Source organism: Electrophorus electricus, chromosome 11 (assembly GCF_041902795.1).
Source record: "Electrophorus electricus isolate QZ-2024a chromosome 11, ASM4190279v1, whole genome shotgun sequence".
Classification (NCBI taxonomy): domain Eukaryota; kingdom Metazoa; phylum Chordata; class Actinopteri; order Gymnotiformes; family Gymnotidae; genus Electrophorus; species Electrophorus electricus.
The window spans coordinates 16799501-16815907 of record NC_137507.1 but is presented as its reverse complement, the minus strand read 5'-3'; the positions used below and the strand labels follow the sequence as shown (position 1 = coordinate 16815907).

At 38.2% G+C, this 16407-nt stretch overlaps 1 protein-coding gene across 5 annotated transcripts; it reads left to right on the top strand.

Moving 5' to 3' along the window:
* Positions 1-7969: 7969 nt before the first annotated feature.
* Positions 7970-14233, top strand: LOC113584013 (peroxisomal succinyl-coenzyme A thioesterase-like). 5 transcript variants are annotated; one of them, XR_014125758.1, is made up of 8 exons: positions 8059-8109; positions 8228-8430; positions 8710-8809; positions 9088-9278; positions 9586-9749; positions 10452-10507; positions 10612-10694; positions 11814-12089. XR_014125758.1 is itself a non-coding variant. In XM_081722482.1 (7 exons), exons 1-6 carry the CDS (start codon positions 8078-8080, stop codon positions 10470-10472), a joined length of 711 nt encoding a protein of 236 aa, XP_081578608.1. In that variant the 5' UTR covers positions 8059-8077; the 3' UTR covers positions 10473-10507; positions 13713-13849. The 5 variants fall into 5 exon arrangements, 4 of the variants coding, with proteins under 4 accessions (XP_035383774.1, XP_081578608.1, XP_081578607.1 ...); XM_081722482.1 differs by lacking the exons at positions 10612-10694; positions 11814-12089 and adding an exon at positions 13713-13849; XM_081722481.1 differs by lacking the exon at positions 11814-12089 and having other exon boundaries at positions 10612-10698.
* Positions 14234-16407: the final 2174 nt, after the last annotated feature.

The following is a 16407-nucleotide window of genomic DNA, read 5'->3' as shown; positions in this document are numbered from 1 at the left end:
TCAAGACTCACTTAGAAAACTGTCTTGCCTTCTGTTGGAGAGTCAAGCTTTAACAATACAGTGTCTCCACTTCCAACATTTATGAACAGAACTCCTATGAATGGAACGCCTAGAGGGTTTTCGGCTTTCGTGAAAATCTAAGCCATCTTCTAGAATCTGCTCTCTTTTTGTTGAGAGCAGGAGCCCAAGGTGTGTTGTCAAACATCAGCTACTAGAGCATTAAAGAAGACTTCGTCAGCATTGGGTCAGTATCAGAGTGCCTTGAACAACCCCTATTTTACTCTGAAGCGTAATTTAGCCCTCTGAAAGACTTCTGACATGTATCCGCCCGAGATTTTGAGCTATTCAATTAGCTAGTAAGCATAGCAATTACAGTTAAATTATGACCTTGGCAATACATATGCTTTTGTTTACTCTCATCAAATCTTGAGAGACACGTTGATTTCTTTTGCAAAACTATGTTGATGAAAGTAATCTGGATTTAACTTTTTTTCCAGCCTAAATAAAAATACTACGTCAACCCTGTCCAATTACACTGTCATTTTCAGCAGGCCCTCAAACAGCATCACTAATTACAGACACAGAAGAAAGAGCTTAATTAAGCAGACCAGTAGAGGTAAACCATGGCCAATGAAAGTATCCACAATACATGAAAGCCCAGTGTTTTTGAGATTTGTGCCCCAGATGTTTGACCCTGCCTGTATTATGTTAATGCATTATAAGGAACTCCAGGTTACTTTCTAGCCCTTGCTGGCAGGTTGAAGATCTCAGTGGCTCTAATCATCAGTTTCTTCAGATCCTGAATGTTTCTGCTCTCCCTTAATTAAACTGTGTTAGAGGGTTGTATAAACAGTAGAAGAGGAGTGGAACTGTACCTGTGAGATAAGGTGGTGTATCTTCTCCTGTTTGGTGCGAGGCAAAGCCAGAAACCAGTGGTGAATTCCAAAATACCCAGAAGGGACTCAGACCCCGACACCCAGCTCCCTGGTCCTGCCATGTGCCTTACAAAGTCTGAAAGAAATGGCCCCAGTAGTCCAGCTGAGGTAAGTTTCTTTCTTCTCTTCTTCTGTTTCTCTCTCTTTTGCCAATTGCTGGGACCCCTAATCCCTGGTAATCCAGTAACTGTAATTGATTCACAGATAATAAGATTCAACCTGTTCTCTGATAGAATCAGATTATTGCTTTACCACAGTAAGAGCACTGATCTTACAGGGAGTCGATGTCCTGGTTCCAGTATGGGCTGGACATATGGGTGTGTATGTGGGGTCAGTGTGTACTTGTGTGTGATCACTACTTTCTGTCAGTGAGGTTGCCATGGGATACCACCTCAGAAGAAAATGCCATGCAAGTAGTGAAAAAGCTTGTTGAGTTTTGAAAAATCAAGTAGGCACCAGGCCTAAAATACAGACAACATGAGGTAAATCCCCCCCAAAAAAACCCTGAATGACATGATGACATCATCAGTTAAGACCTCTGTCATGTGTGAATTTTGTGAGTTCATTGATGGGGAGGTGTACTGTATAGTTTGTAGGTTTATGTATAATATGTATAAAAACTCTCCTTCTGCTTGTCCTTTTCAGCAGGCCCTCAAACAGCATCGCTCATTACAGAGGCATAATTTGTAGGCATATGTATATTTTTATTTTGGTATATTTTGTAGGTTTATGTATAATGTGTATAAAAACTCTCCTTCTGCTTGTGTCCACCTGCCATCCAGTTCTGGAGGCCCAGTGTGTGTGTGTGTGTGTGTGTGTGTGTGTGTGTGTGTGTGTGTGTGTGTGTGTGTGTGCGTGTGTGTGATTTCCATTTGGATAGGAATGCCATGCGTCACGCTGCTCTGTCTGCTGTAGAAGTCACGTACATGTATTTTCACATTACAGAGGCTAGCTATGCTTATTCAGTACATATACACCATAAAATCAAACACAAGCAGGATGTGTTGTTTATTTGTTTATTTTTAAAATATTAACAGTTCTGCAACCCACATCAATCACATGAGAGAAAGGGCAAGCTAGCAGCTCTGCTTTCGGCTGAAGGCGCCAACACACTCTTGCATCTTTGTGGAGTGGCATTGTCCCAGACAATCGGGGTGCGGTTCAGCTTACAGATGACTGCACCAGGTAGGTAAAAGTCAAAATATGTCGGTAAGGAAGCTGTGGAGCTGTTGGTAGTTCCTATCAGGCGTCTTGAGGTGCCCCTTAGCAGAATGGGTTTTTTATTCTTTATCCTCTGCCGCTCTGACATATCTTGGATCTTTGTCTTGCTATATTTCAGTCCCATTGCAGACAACAGTTAGATGAGGGCGTGTGACTGAGAAAGAGATTTAAAATGCACTAACATTTGCAGAACTGAATCTTACTGATTCTATGGAATTTTGATGTCAGCAGGGGAAACATTCCAGAACTGTTGTATCTGGTGAAGCAGCTGGCAGGAAGCTTAAAAAAAACAAAGATAGATCTGGCCCTAAAATCTGATTGGCTAAGCTGAGCTGCCAAGTTGATATACAAACACTTTGACTTCATACACTCTGACACTATGCTTCACAACAATAAATCCTCCATATACATTTACATTTATTCTCAGCTCACCCTCTTTCTGATCAGCACCTACAGTGCTAAAATCATGCCAGCTGTCCTTCTGCAATGCCATGCTTTAGTAGCACGTAGCAAAGTAGCAAATTGTATCTGTTCAATATTTCAAAGAGTAAAAAAAATATATAACAAATATATTAGGCTTACAGGCCTGTCAGCTAGCTAATTAGTGTTGGTGGAATTTTTACTGGTCTGGGTGAGTGCTACTTTAGCCCTTCTTTGTTGTTTATGGGGTTTACTTTTCATGAGTATGTGTTACTTCAATTATTCTGTTATTTATCAGGTATGAATATGTGCTAATATGTGCTATTTAGAATTTATATGTGTGAATATGAGCTAGTTTAGTAATTCCCTGTTGTTTATGGGGTTTACTATGCCTAAATTCTGTTGTGTCAATGTCATACAACACCTTTTATACCTGTAGATAACTCACTCAGGCAGTTCAGATGCTGAATCACATTGTTAAAATTACTCAGAATAATTCCTGTAAATCTGCCTGTAAGTCTGTACTGAAGTCTGTCCAAGTTTCTTTTTTGTTTTTTTTTGCAAACCATGCAATACTAATTAGATAAACCTACCCTATTGGCCCACCTTGTAGATGTAAAGTCAGAGATGATAGATCATCTATCACCTTGTGTCTGATCCACGCCATATACTGGGGTATCATTGTACTCAATGGGCTGAAATGAGGTGTCTCCAGGGAAAACCTCATCCAGGGGACAGCATTATTATTATTATTATTATTATTATTATTATTATTATACTAAGACATATTTTAATTACAACAGATTGCTCTCTGCTGTCTGTGGTAGCAATAGACCATTTTACCATGGTGGAATACCCTCTTAACTCAGCACTGACACTGATGTATAAATCCCCCCACAACACTGCTGTGCTTGGTCAAGTTGAAGCAGCACAAGAGTCTCTACTGTGCCACTTCCATGTCAGTGTATTTGGGTGGTGTGAGAATGACCCACCACCCAAATATTATCCAATCAGCAGTGAACCTGTGATAAGAACTAACATGCTACCCCATAGGCAAAACTGTAGTGGTTCATTATTAATTAAATTAAAAGCTGTTAAATGGTTTGTTCACTTTAAAATAAGCTTTATCCACTATGACCTGTAAGTATATAAGTGAAGGTATGTTTTATGAAAATCACTAATAATTGCATTATAAATTGTAACAATACACAATAAACACCTTGTTAATACCTTGTTATGCAGATTAACAGTAATGAATAATCGATATTCTATATTCAATCTATATGCTGGTCTATAATTAGTCACATTATTAGATTACAACGTATGTGAGGTGGCCACCCAACATGGCGCCACAGATAGTGACACCGGTGAGGAGCTCTTTCATGTTTTGTTTGTTGTACACTTTGCTCGTTTTGTACGTTTGCTCTTTAGGGAACAAAATGGATGAACATTCACTGCTTAACAGAACAAACAAGGATTTTTCTAGCTCTGCTGTGCCGTGCTTCACTGAGAAATGGCTGACTGAGCTTATCCCAGACTGCGCACTCCAGCTCCACGATTTTGTATGTACAGAGTACACCGTGCTATTGAGCTCTCAGGGAAAACAAGGAGACGGAATATGTTTTTACATTAACACCTGCTGGTGTACGGATGTAACTGGTTGAACAAAATCATGCAGTTCTAACTTAAAATCATGTTTCATAAACTGTAAACCATTCTACTGTGCACAGGAGTTCTCCTCTGTTGTACTGGTAGGGGTATACGTTGCACCTCATGCGTGCGTGTGTGAGGCACTGCAAGCTCTAGCAGAGCTCAGCATTCACCATTTTGGGGGATTTCAACAGCCAAACTGTTTTGGGATTTACCTCAGATTATTAACCAATGTCGCTGGGTGACCACTCCTCTAATCTATTTAAGGAGATTATTAAATTTGTGTGCAAACTGGCAAAGTGCACTGGTCCAGATGAAAGCCATTTTCTCTTGTGTGTCATTTCCGAAGGCTATGTTAAAGCCAGCAGTGGACACTTGTGATTTTGAGGTAGGAGTTGTGCTGCTACAGTCAGGGATAGATAAACCTCTAGATAAACCTGTATTTTTCCAGAAATTTCAGTCGTCTTCACTGAGCATATTTCACTATCAAGGAGGAAGCACTGACATTAATTTATGGCTTTACAACATTTTGAGGTTTATTTGGCTAGTGTAAGTGGTGAGGTATCTCTTTATCCATTTACATTTTATGCATTTAACAGACACTCTTATCCAATTTCAATTACAAATACAAGCACAGTACAGAGGTAGGTGAATGTGGTATTAGGAATCTTGTCCAAGAGCTCTGTACCAAGCATATACTGTACCAACCTGAATAGATTTTTCTGATCATAATACATTGACCTTTCTAGCAGAATTCAGAACATTGAATTAAAGAGTGTTTAGGTGGAGTTTTAACACTACACTACAGCCATAAAATCTAAGCACAGTGCCTGTCCCATGGAAAGTGAACATACTTGCTAATATGCTATCACATAGTTGAGAAGGTAGCTTTAGGATACAAATGTTACAGGATGCTCATACTACAGTAAGGAAAATATAGACACTGCACTATCATAACCATCCTAACGCTGGAGGGCAGTCGCTTGCTTCTTGTGACTTGTCCACTCTTTTTTTATCATAATAACAAGACATCAAGGAGGCCTTAGGAATCTTGGATGGTGATTGGTTGGAATGTTTTATTTTATATTTTTTTGTCAATCTATCACTGTAAATAACCTGCCTGGGTTCTATATCAAAATGAGTAATTCATTCACATAACCAGTAACTTTGAAACATTAGAACATTAATTATTTTGATATATTGCATTAATAGTGGTGTATTTACATTTGGCAGCTGATCTGTTATTGCAGGCCATAAATAAAATTAAATATAGCCTATCCTACATTTCTGCCGTCTTTTTGCCAGTCAGTGTAGTGTTAAGGCTTGATTATTTCAATTTTGCAGCTCATCCATCAAAGCTGGTAACAACCACATGCAATCTTTCCTTGACTGACAGGAAGTACCTGACCACAGAGTCCTCTGAGTCCAAGCACTCAGGCAGCATCAGTTCCACCACAGCAGGTGAAACAAGCCCTTCTGTCCTTTTGCCATTCAGCCTGAAGTACAGGAAAACTAACAGTGACCTAACTCATTATTAATTTAATGATAATTCATGGGATTGGTTGAAAATTCAACACGACTCATATCCCACTTTCACAAGTAATGTGAGTGTAGGATCCCAGTAAGGTGATTTCTTTTTTTAATCTCTTTTCCTCATATAGTAACTGTATGAGTAGGGCTAAAGTAGAAAGTATGTATTCATAATTTTAGGATGATAGTGTGTGTGTGTGTGTGTGTGTGTGTGTGTGTGTGTGTGGATATGTGCACACGTGCATGCAGTATGTTTTTTTTTTTAAATTAATTCTATTAAGTGTTCATTTACCAAAAATGTTTTCCACATAAATCCATTTTTATCCACTGATTAGGACGCATAGATAACATGTTATGTTGCTGCTGTTGGAGGAGCTATAGATACAGTACAAGAAACTCACTTGTTAAGGCTTATGGCAATTCAGCCAATTGCAGAAAAATGTGAAATTAAAATTTTGCTTCACTTAGTTTGACGATATAATAGGATATAGAAATGATAAGATTAGGTACTACGTTATCTTCTTAAATATTCAAAACGAATGGCACTGATATTGGGAGTGTATTCTAAAAAAATAATTAGATCTACGTTCTGAATATTTACTCACATACTGTTGGCTGAATTGGAGAAGCGAACGTGTAGCCCATTGCTGCCAGCATCTAACAGCCTACATAGCGTGTAATATTATCATTTCTAATTCGATCAGTTAACTGGAACGTTTGAACCTAAACTATCGGAATATAGTTCCGATTTTTCTTTTATAAACCTCTCTTCACCTTCTACTGATGAGCATGCGGTATAGACGTGGAATATCTGTTACAATGAAATGACTTCAGAATGTTATTGCAAAGAGGAGAGGCGCTGTTTCTCCTTTAACATTTGAATTTAGCCATCTTTCTAGCAGGGTGGTTTGAAAATTGCACTTAAAATGCATTGTCCTTGAATGCAAATGCATATTAGGCGAATAACATTTTAATGATCATTTTAACACATTTATCGCATGATCATATGAAACATGTTAATTCAAATTGGGAAATACATTCAATTTTAATAAAGCTAAATGAAATATCAAAAGAGGTCCACCAAATTGCAAATGTAAATAGAATTTGGAATTTTAGTTTTGTGCTCAAACTTAAATGTATGAGTGGAATATTTAGATTCAAATTTAGGATTAAATTGCCATTTTGCGTGTTACATTTTCATTTTGGTACTGATATGCTTAACATATTCTCGAAGTTCAACATTAAGTTGTAAAGTATAGCTAACTTCACCCAGCAGGTCATAGTTTGCAATGGTCTCATCTTCGGACATTGCACCCACAGCACTATGTTATGGAAAGCCAAAGTGGTCAAATACTCCTCAAACGAAACTCGTTTTATTTGTAAAACGTTTGTAAAGCAAAACTCGTTTTATTTGTAAAACATTTGTAAAGCGTTTAGGATGCTTTTATGCTGCAAAATACGGCGTTATCTTTCACTACGCTGTAAAATATGCCGCAAAAACCATCAAAAACGCTATATTTTACGACGTTTATACTGAAACGTTTAAAATTCCATTTTATAGTATGATAATGAGCTCCACCTATTGGGTTTGACAGCCAATAGACTTTAATTTTCTTCACCCAATCACTCAAGAACAAGGTCAGACCTGACCAGTTCACTACAGATCTTAATCGGCTGAAGAACCCTTCCTCAAGTTTGTTTACTTTTGGGATTTAAATGTGTTCATTCACTCAAGAATGTCTTTAGTTATACACTTATTAGCTAGTTAGGTAGGCTAGCTGGCTAGAAGTTTAGTAGACCATGATCACTACTGCTATGTCTACTAAACTTCTAGCTATTTAGTTAGATAGTTAACTAACCTAGTTAGCCAACTGCCTATTTAAAGTACTTGCCCATTTAAATTGCCCATTTAAAGTACGATGTCCGAAGTATCTATCCATTGTCACTACTGCCATGTCTACTAAACTTCTATCCAAACTTCTAGCCAAAACTTCTTTTTACGGCATTTCAACTGACACATTAATGGCGTAGAATACGGCTTTTTTAAAATGTTTTTTGCAGTCTATTTTATGGCGTAGTGAAAAATAAGGCCGTATTTTGTGTCGTAAAAGCATCCAAAACGCCGCTTTTTTTCGGCGTTTTACAAATAAAACGCCTTTCGTTTGAAGCGAATTTTGATCACTTTGGCTTTCCATACCATGCAATTCGTCTCAGTTGGATCACTCGCGTTAGGGAGGAGGCACTGGGGGAACTGCCACGTATGAAAATGTTGCCTGCAAAGAGGTAGGAGTGGCAGTTATTCATTTTCCTGAGCCCACTTCATGTGTACACAGCTGCATACCGCACATACATGGTTGTCTAGACCTTTTGTGATTCTGGTAGATTGGTGAATTGTTTTTGGAAGTAGCTGGCTGTACAGAAACATGACCTAATAAACAAATTCCCAGAAAGTCTCGCTTTTCTTTTCTCAGGTTGTTGAGCACCGTGGTCCCAGCATATCCACTGCTTTCGATTAAGCCGACGCGGGGACTTGTAGACGAGAAGCTTCAGATCGTCGTGAGGAATTTAAGACCAAAACAAGACGTGACACTTCACTCTGTACATCAGTCAGAAGATAAGGATTTTTGGGAAGCCTTCGGACACTATGTCAGCGACGGCAACGGCACCGTGACCGGTGAATATTTATACTTTAATTAACAGTTTTACTACATATGGTGACAATAAATGACATACACACTTGGCTACATAGCCAGCTAAACACGTCTTTTAGGTTGTGAAAAACAGCTGGTTTAAATTGTATGAAAATGCTCCCTGCAAAATATTAAGTTGTTTGGGCGCATTGATGTATATCGTGTGTCAGAAATGACAGTGAATAACTGCTGCGTGTGAATTACGTTTATGATTAGGATTGAGTACATTTATGACTTTTTGTATGACGCATGTGTGCACGCAGTGGCAAAGGACGCCAGTCTGAGCGGCACCTATGTAGGTGTGGAGGCCATGGGCCTGATGTGGAGTCTTCGGCCAGTGCCAGGGAGTCGAGCAGGACTGAGGTCTTCTACACTGCACTACACCTGTGTATAAGTTATGTGTGGGGCTTCAGTGGTCTGTACACAAGGATGGACATCATGACTTTAGTTTGCACATAAAGCAACAGGTTGAAAGTGTGACTGTTGTATTTATATGAAGAATCGTGAGTCTTTCTAGGTTAACAATCATTGATAATATAATGCCTGAAGCTATGAATAGTCCTTTTGTAACTTGCTTTGCTTTCTCTTTTTTCCCTCCCTCTCTGTTGTCCATTCATGCATTTACACTTCATTTAATTTAGATTCCGAAAGAAAGATGTCCTGTCACCACTGGTATTCCACATTTCTGTGCATGATGGACATGTTTCTCAGGGTTTTACTCAGCTCACGCCATTAGAGAGCCTTGTTATAGAGCGATGGTACATGGCTCCAGGTGTACGAAGATTCGATATCAGAGAGAGAGGTGTTCGAGGAACTTTGTTCATACCTCCAGGTACAAACAAAAACATATACAAACACATTTGCAAAGATTTACTCTGTGAGAGAAACTGTTAAGAATTGCTAACCCTGTGCATGATACAAATGATACCTTTTTTCATATTTAATTGCACAATTGGTGCATGTTGCTTACTTAATTTTGCATAAAACTAAAACTATGAGGTTAGTCCTCATAGTAAAGTAATTGGTCATTTGAGACGTCACAGCACTTTTTATACACAAAGGCCAAGAAGCAGAATTATACATATTGGCACAAGTAGCGAGAATCAGAATCGTCTGTGTGTCTGTGTGTGTATTTCCAGGTCCTGGACCATTCCCTGGTCTGCTGGATATGTGGGGAGGGGATGGTGGGCTGGTGGAGTATCCAGCCGCCCTCCTGGTTTCACACGGCTTTGTTTCAATGGCACTGGAGTATCTGACTCCTGGTGAATTAAAAAAACTAAAGGCTGATGTCAATTACTTTGAGGTAATTCCCCTTGTTCTCTTTCCTTGACACACATATTCAACACATGGAAGCAAGATGTGATTCTCTGGGCTGATAATAATTGGTCTTACTTGGACATACTTTAAAAATATTGTCAGCACTATTCATGTAGGAGATTCTGAATGCAGTTCTGAAAACAAACACTATGTGTTAGGAACATAGAGCTAACAACTAATTCAATAAATCTGTGTTGAGTGTTCTTTGTTTGTTTTTTGTGCTGTAGTGCTCTGTGGTATTGTGTTTTTATGGATTTACCTGCATGTCATATAGTCTCTTGGTATAGATTTGTAAGCACAGACCATGTGACCAGCATAGCTGGTTTCATATGAATGAGTTGTGAAAGGGCTGTAAAAAACATACTAGCAAGCAGAGTCCAACCACTAACCTTTTGCCTTCAGTTAAAGTGGTGTGCATGCAAACAAAAAGAAGTTTGCCCTCTAAGGGTAACAAACAAACATTGACATTTCTAACATTTCAGTATCTGGATAACATGCATTTAAATGCAGCGTTCATGCTGTTGGTTCAAGTTTTTGGTTTCCTGTCTTCGTAACATAAATAGATTGATTCTGATGACTGAACATTTGCCAATTGGAATGAAAGTTTGTCTCTCTGTGTGTGTGTGTGTGTGTGTGTGTGTGTGTGTGTGTGTGTGTGTGTGTGTGTGTGTGTGTGTGTGTGCTGTAGACAGTGTGTGTAGCTGTGTGAACCTCTCTATGGCTGTCTACTCCAAAATCATTCAGGTAAATTTCATGTACTGCCACAAAATAACCATACATAATACAAACACTGAGACACAAATTGTAATACCTTTTATGTGTGTGTATGTGTGCATGTATTTGTGTAGCCCCAGTGTTGTGTGTGCATCAGTGGCAGTCATATTCCAGTCATCAAAAAGTCTTTGAATGAAACCTTTGAGGACCTAAAGAAGTAAGCACTCAGTTTATGTCATATTATTATGGGATATATTTAAACAATAGAACACGAGGGAGTGTGTTATGAGCCTGAGCCTCTACTTTTAGGGTTGCTAATGATTAGAAAAAAATCCCAAACTTATAAAAGTGCAACATATTTTCAGTACCTTTTGTGAAATGTTTGTTTTTTAAATCTAGATGTGTCCGTTCATTGATATCTTGTAGTAAGTAATTATTTCTGTCTCCAAGAAGGCAATCAAATAAAATGCCCTACTACAATAATGTGACAAACTTATCTTAAAATGTGTAATATTATACAGTCATGTAGTTAAAATATACTATGTTCTGGAACAGTGCAGAAATCTTTGTTACATTGCTGCTCCAACAACTACTTCAACTAAAGACATGGTGCGTCAGGGGTGTTATAGCAGGAAAACAACAAAAAAGGTAGCAGGTAGAATTTTGTATGCGCATGCAAAAAGGCAAATAGGCATTGTATTAAATTATAAATGACTAAAAACAGGGATTAAACTGAAAATGAAAGATGGTGATTCTTCTCCCATAGATAAAGCCAGGAAAGCCATGTCCTCATCTGTAAATAAACCTAATTAACTGGATATCATTTTGTTTGAAACATGGCTTAAAGAATCAATCAATTATTTTTTTCAGTGATTCTTTATATTCTGAAGAATACAAACACCTAGTGGACTAACACTTGGATAAATGAGACATTCTGTATTAAATCTAGTATAAATATGGCCACTTACATGTGGGGTTCCTGCACAATGGAGCATAAACTGATTTATTCAGAGACTATAAAGCAATGTGATTCTTCATTTCATGTGAAGCATACTATATAGAGAAACATGTTGAATAACTCCAACTCTCAGGCAAATCGGACTAAAAAAAACTGGTTCTTCAGTCGACTTTAAAAATACCTTTGTAACATGGTACGAAAGGCATACAGTTTATAAAGCGATACAAGTAATGTTAATTTAAATGAAAATGGGCGAAGTGCAAATCATTGAAAATGAAAGGGAAAAAAAACTAATCATTAAAATGATTTAGTTATTTCACAGGGTTATTGCATAATTTGTATGTATTAATCTGTACACTTCTCTTAATTGTGTATTAGGTAAAAAAAGGTGTCATGGAACGCTCGCTCCCCCGAGTCAAGTGGTTGGGCCAGCCACGTGTAGTGGGAGGATCTGTTTGTGGCCACACCTGCACACACCTGCACCTTATTTGTTTGTATGTACTTAAACCCCGTGTTGAAGTGTGCAGAGTGTTGGTCATTGTTGATGTAACGTGTTAATATTCTTTTCGTCAATTGTTAATCGGATTTGTGTTTATCGTGTGTAATACGTGTGAGTGCCGAAGTCGTTATATGTAAATAAATGTTCGTCCACGTCATGGGAGTCTGTGCATCCTGCCCCTCGCCCTGCGACACTCGGTGGCCCTTAGTGGTTGGTGGTGATGATCAGAACTGGTCCACTCTGGATATTACTGAAGATGTACCTGTGATCACACCTGTGTACATCATTTACAATTCTATAACACACATACATAACCCATAGGACAACACAATATATTACTTTACTTGTTATAACAAGATTCAGATTTAAGTTACATAGCATCCATTGCCACATGTCTGTTATAATACACATTCACACCATTTTGAACCCAAAAAACTCTGGGTCCTCTTTTCAATAAGGAATGCCATTTGTCCAGTATTTCCATAGAAGGCCATAACCAAGATTAAAAAATATTATGTAACCTAGAGTAATTTTCATACCAGTTATATGATAGGTTTAATGTTAGCCCATTTACTAATACATACACATTGAATCAACAAAGTGATAAACCTGGATTTTCTCAATTTCATGTAAATTAGTTGTGAAGCCAGGTTGTCTTTGGTTAACCTGCCTAGCTAGCTGTCTTCCACACAGATACACTGAGACCCCTCGCCAAGACACATTATGGGAATCAATCCTTATGTCAGTCATTGGGTCAAAATGCTTCTTCTAAGTCACAAGGTGGGTTGGAAATAAACCAGCATCTTAGTATACACTTACCAATCACTTTATTAGAAACACTTTGTAAGTGGACCACTAAGGTCTATAGCCCTTGGTCTTGTTTCAGAAGTTCCCCCATCCTCTAGCCTTTTCTGGTCAGTTTTTGACCATAGAACCCCTGTTAGCTGTGTATTTTTGTATGGTGGAATACCCTCTTAACTCAGCACTGGCACTGATGTATAAATCCCCCCACAACACTGCTGTGCCTGGTAAACCTGAAGCAGCACAAGAGTCTCTACTGTGCCACTTCCATGTCAGTGTATTTGGATGTTGTAAGAATGGCACAACAACCAAATAATATCCACTCAGCAGTGAACCTGTGATAAAAACAGGATGTGAACATCGTAGAGGGTAGCTGGAAAAATGTGTATGACAAGATAGGCCCAGTGTCTGTATAAAACCTGTTTAAAATGCATCTACAAAATAAAGTGTTGAGGAGGGCTATAGATTTAAATATTCAAGATACAAAAAAATCCACATTTCAAAGCTCATGTGCAAAATCGCAACTCTAATGCACAGCTGAGTTGAACAGTTGAACTGAGTTCAGATCAGTTTTGAGTTATGACTTTGCACATGAACCATTTCAAATCTAGAAAATGTAGATTGAAATGTAGATACAAAGGAGAGATCTTTTTCTGGTGTTAATGAGTAGAATGTAGATTTGAGGTGATATTAGGTGTCTTGTGGATGAGTTTGATTGACTAATTGACTAACCTGACCTCATAATCTCTTAATAAACTGACCCAAATATAATCTGTACATATGGTTATGGTTAGGTTAGGCATCATCTCATGATAAGTGTAACACATGGTCCATTTCCCTTAGATACAACACATACATACATACACACCTTTTAATATTACACTTGTTCATGCTGAGAGATATATATTTTTTATTATTATTATAAAAAAGACAGATCTTGCTTTCTGATTTGTGTGCGTGTGTGTGTATGATCACAGTACTCATGCTCTGGGGTGGATAGGCCAAGCCACATGCAGATGCCCAAGAGGACTCATGGGAAAAACCTCTGGCCTTTCTACAGCAACATCTGTATCATGCAACTTCACAGGCAGAACTGTAGTGGTACATTATTTGTATGGATGAGTATTTGTGTAGAGAAAACCTCTCAAATCATTTTAGAAGAAAAAATTGTAGTATGATACCTGTGATTTTTCAGTAATACTATTTTTGGAATACTTAAGTAAGGTCTTGTTCTTAGTTTGGTAAAGCCCAAATAAAAAATGGTAAATGGTTTATTCACTATAAAATAGAATTTATACACTATGACCTGTATCAGTATATGAATCAAGGTATGTTTTGTGAAAATCACTAATAATTGCATTATAAATTGTAATAATGCACATGAAACACCTTGTTAATACCTTGTTATGCAGATTAACATAAATTAATAATATAAATTCAAATGTTGGTTTATAATTAGTCACATTTATTTAAATAAATAAAACTATTTTTATTTTTATTGTTTATTTTTGTTTTATTCCATTTGATTTATTTTATCATTCCACTCCATCATTTCATCAAATAAGATTATGTGGAATAAATCAGTAAAGCAGAAAATAGAAGAAGGAAAGACACCCCATAGCTTAATTCTATTAGAGGGAATAGGCACTAAGAAGGAACTGGAAAGTCTTATGAAGAAATAAAACAAAATGACTAGCAAGAAAGAATAGCAATGGCCAATGAGAGGATCTGGAATACAGGCAGAAGAGTGAAGCAGAGGAGAAATGTGAACAACATTTACAACTACAGAAAGAGATACCACCCCCATATACCCCAAGACAGAGAGTTACATCAGACAAAGAGCTGAGTTGAAAAAAATGGAAAAGCAAGTGAGGAGGAGTCATGAAAGTATGTTGAGAGAGTTGGATAAAGTGAAAGCTCATCATGAAGAACAAAAAGGACAAAAAGTTCAAAGACAGCATGGAAGAGAAAAAGAGCTTCAAGAATTCAGAGCGTTCGCAACAGCGATGACCAAGAAGATTGCTGGAAGGGAAGAGAAAAAGCTAAAGAAAAAACTGAGGTCCGAATACCGAATACAGGAAGAAAATGTAATGGACTTTATTGAAGAAAACAGTGATGGTGAAGATGAACAACCACCCAGATGATCTGCAAGATTAGCACAGAAATATCCAGTTACAGCATGTTCATTATTATATAAAGGGCACAAACGCACTTATGTGCCATGGTCATTTATGGGTTTAAAAGGACTGATTGAGCAACTGCCAAACTTCAATAGTGGAGGTCAAAGATGGATTACAGCCTTTGAAGGAAACACATCAATTGCATATTGGAGATATAAAAGCTATCTTGTCACAAACAGTTGGAAAATGATGGATGGAAAATATTTTCTCAATGGCACCAACGGAGAACCAAATCAAGAATGGATGGGATGATATTCCATTCGACCCACACAGAAACAAGATGTGGGATGCTAGTAGACAAGAATTTCCATCAAAGATGGATCCCAGTCAGCTAGAAAACATGGAACTGAAGTCAGGAACATCTGTCAATGAGTACATCAATACCTTTCAAAGAAAGTGGCTGGAGGAAATGGTCATCATGGAATCAAAATGAAATGAATCAAATACACTTTCAAATGATGCTCAAGAAAAACCTGCCTCAAGAAGTGCAAGATGCATAGGAAGAATTTTTAGGTTTAACTGAAAAAGAAAGAAGAAAACAGAAGATGCAACAACTGTAACTGCTGTAATAGTTAAGCCACAAATTGAGACCCCAGTAATGCCCCATCCAAGTGACACCATCTCTCAAGCTGCAAAGACAAAGAGGTAGAGAACAAAGAGACCTGTCAACATGCCACCAAATGGTGTGTACCAGCAAGGTAGAAATCAACAAGTTCCAAAATTAATAAAAGGACAGCAAGATCAGAGACCTCAGATATATTGCCGGACGTGTGGGCAACCTGGACATATAAGCTGCACATGCCCCATTGAAGGATGGTATTGCAGGTGCCCAGGGGCCCTAAGGGGGTGCACTTGGAATTGGTAACTTCATCCTCATCGGTAGAGTAGCCCAAAGTGCAAGTTTCAGTTAACGGTCTGCAAAAATCTCTGTTCTTGGTAGATACAGGTGCCACACACTCAGTGATTGAACCAGAAGGCGATCACCTTCCCTGTCCAATGAGCAGATCAGGACACAAGATTTCTCTGGGAACACAAATATTAAAATTTACTGAGCTGCTAGAGCTGGCCATCAGTACACAAAATCTAGCAATGCCAGTCCACATGTGTCACTGATAACTACAAAAGATGGACAAGCAAAAGATCTGGGATCAAGTGTGATTTTCAAGCTAGTGACTAGAAATCTTACACATCAAGCAATACCGTCTGAACACTCAGAAGCTTCTGATTAACAATTTCCATTAGATTTTTAGAGTCTATGGCAATGGCTGGGAAGCAGTCATCCGATCACCAACCTACGTTGACAACACAGTAAGGGTGTGAGCCAAGCGCCGCCCATACTGCTTCGCTGACTACCAGAGCTGCATTGAACTTAGAAAATGTTTGGGACCAAAACAATGACTACGCTTCTGTGGTATCCATTTCATCATGCAGGACTGTATGGATTTTGAGGTTCCATATGTGTCTTGATTGATTTTGTTATTGCAACCCCACT

What these genes read in the sequence shown, in the direction of transcription:
- LOC113584013 (XM_081722480.1), top strand. Translation starts at nt 8,078, where the DNA reads ATGTGTACACAGCTGCATACCGCACATACATG. An exon ending in CTGCATACCGCACATACATG is followed by an intron (nt 8,110 to 8,227) that starts GTTGTCTAGACC and finishes TTCTTTTCTCAG; the next exon opens with GTTGTTGAGCACCGTGGTCC. An exon ending in CTGATGTCAATTACTTTGAG is followed by an intron (nt 9,750 to 13,712) that starts GTAATTCCCCTT and finishes GTATGATCACAG; the next exon opens with TACTCATGCTCTGGGGTGGA.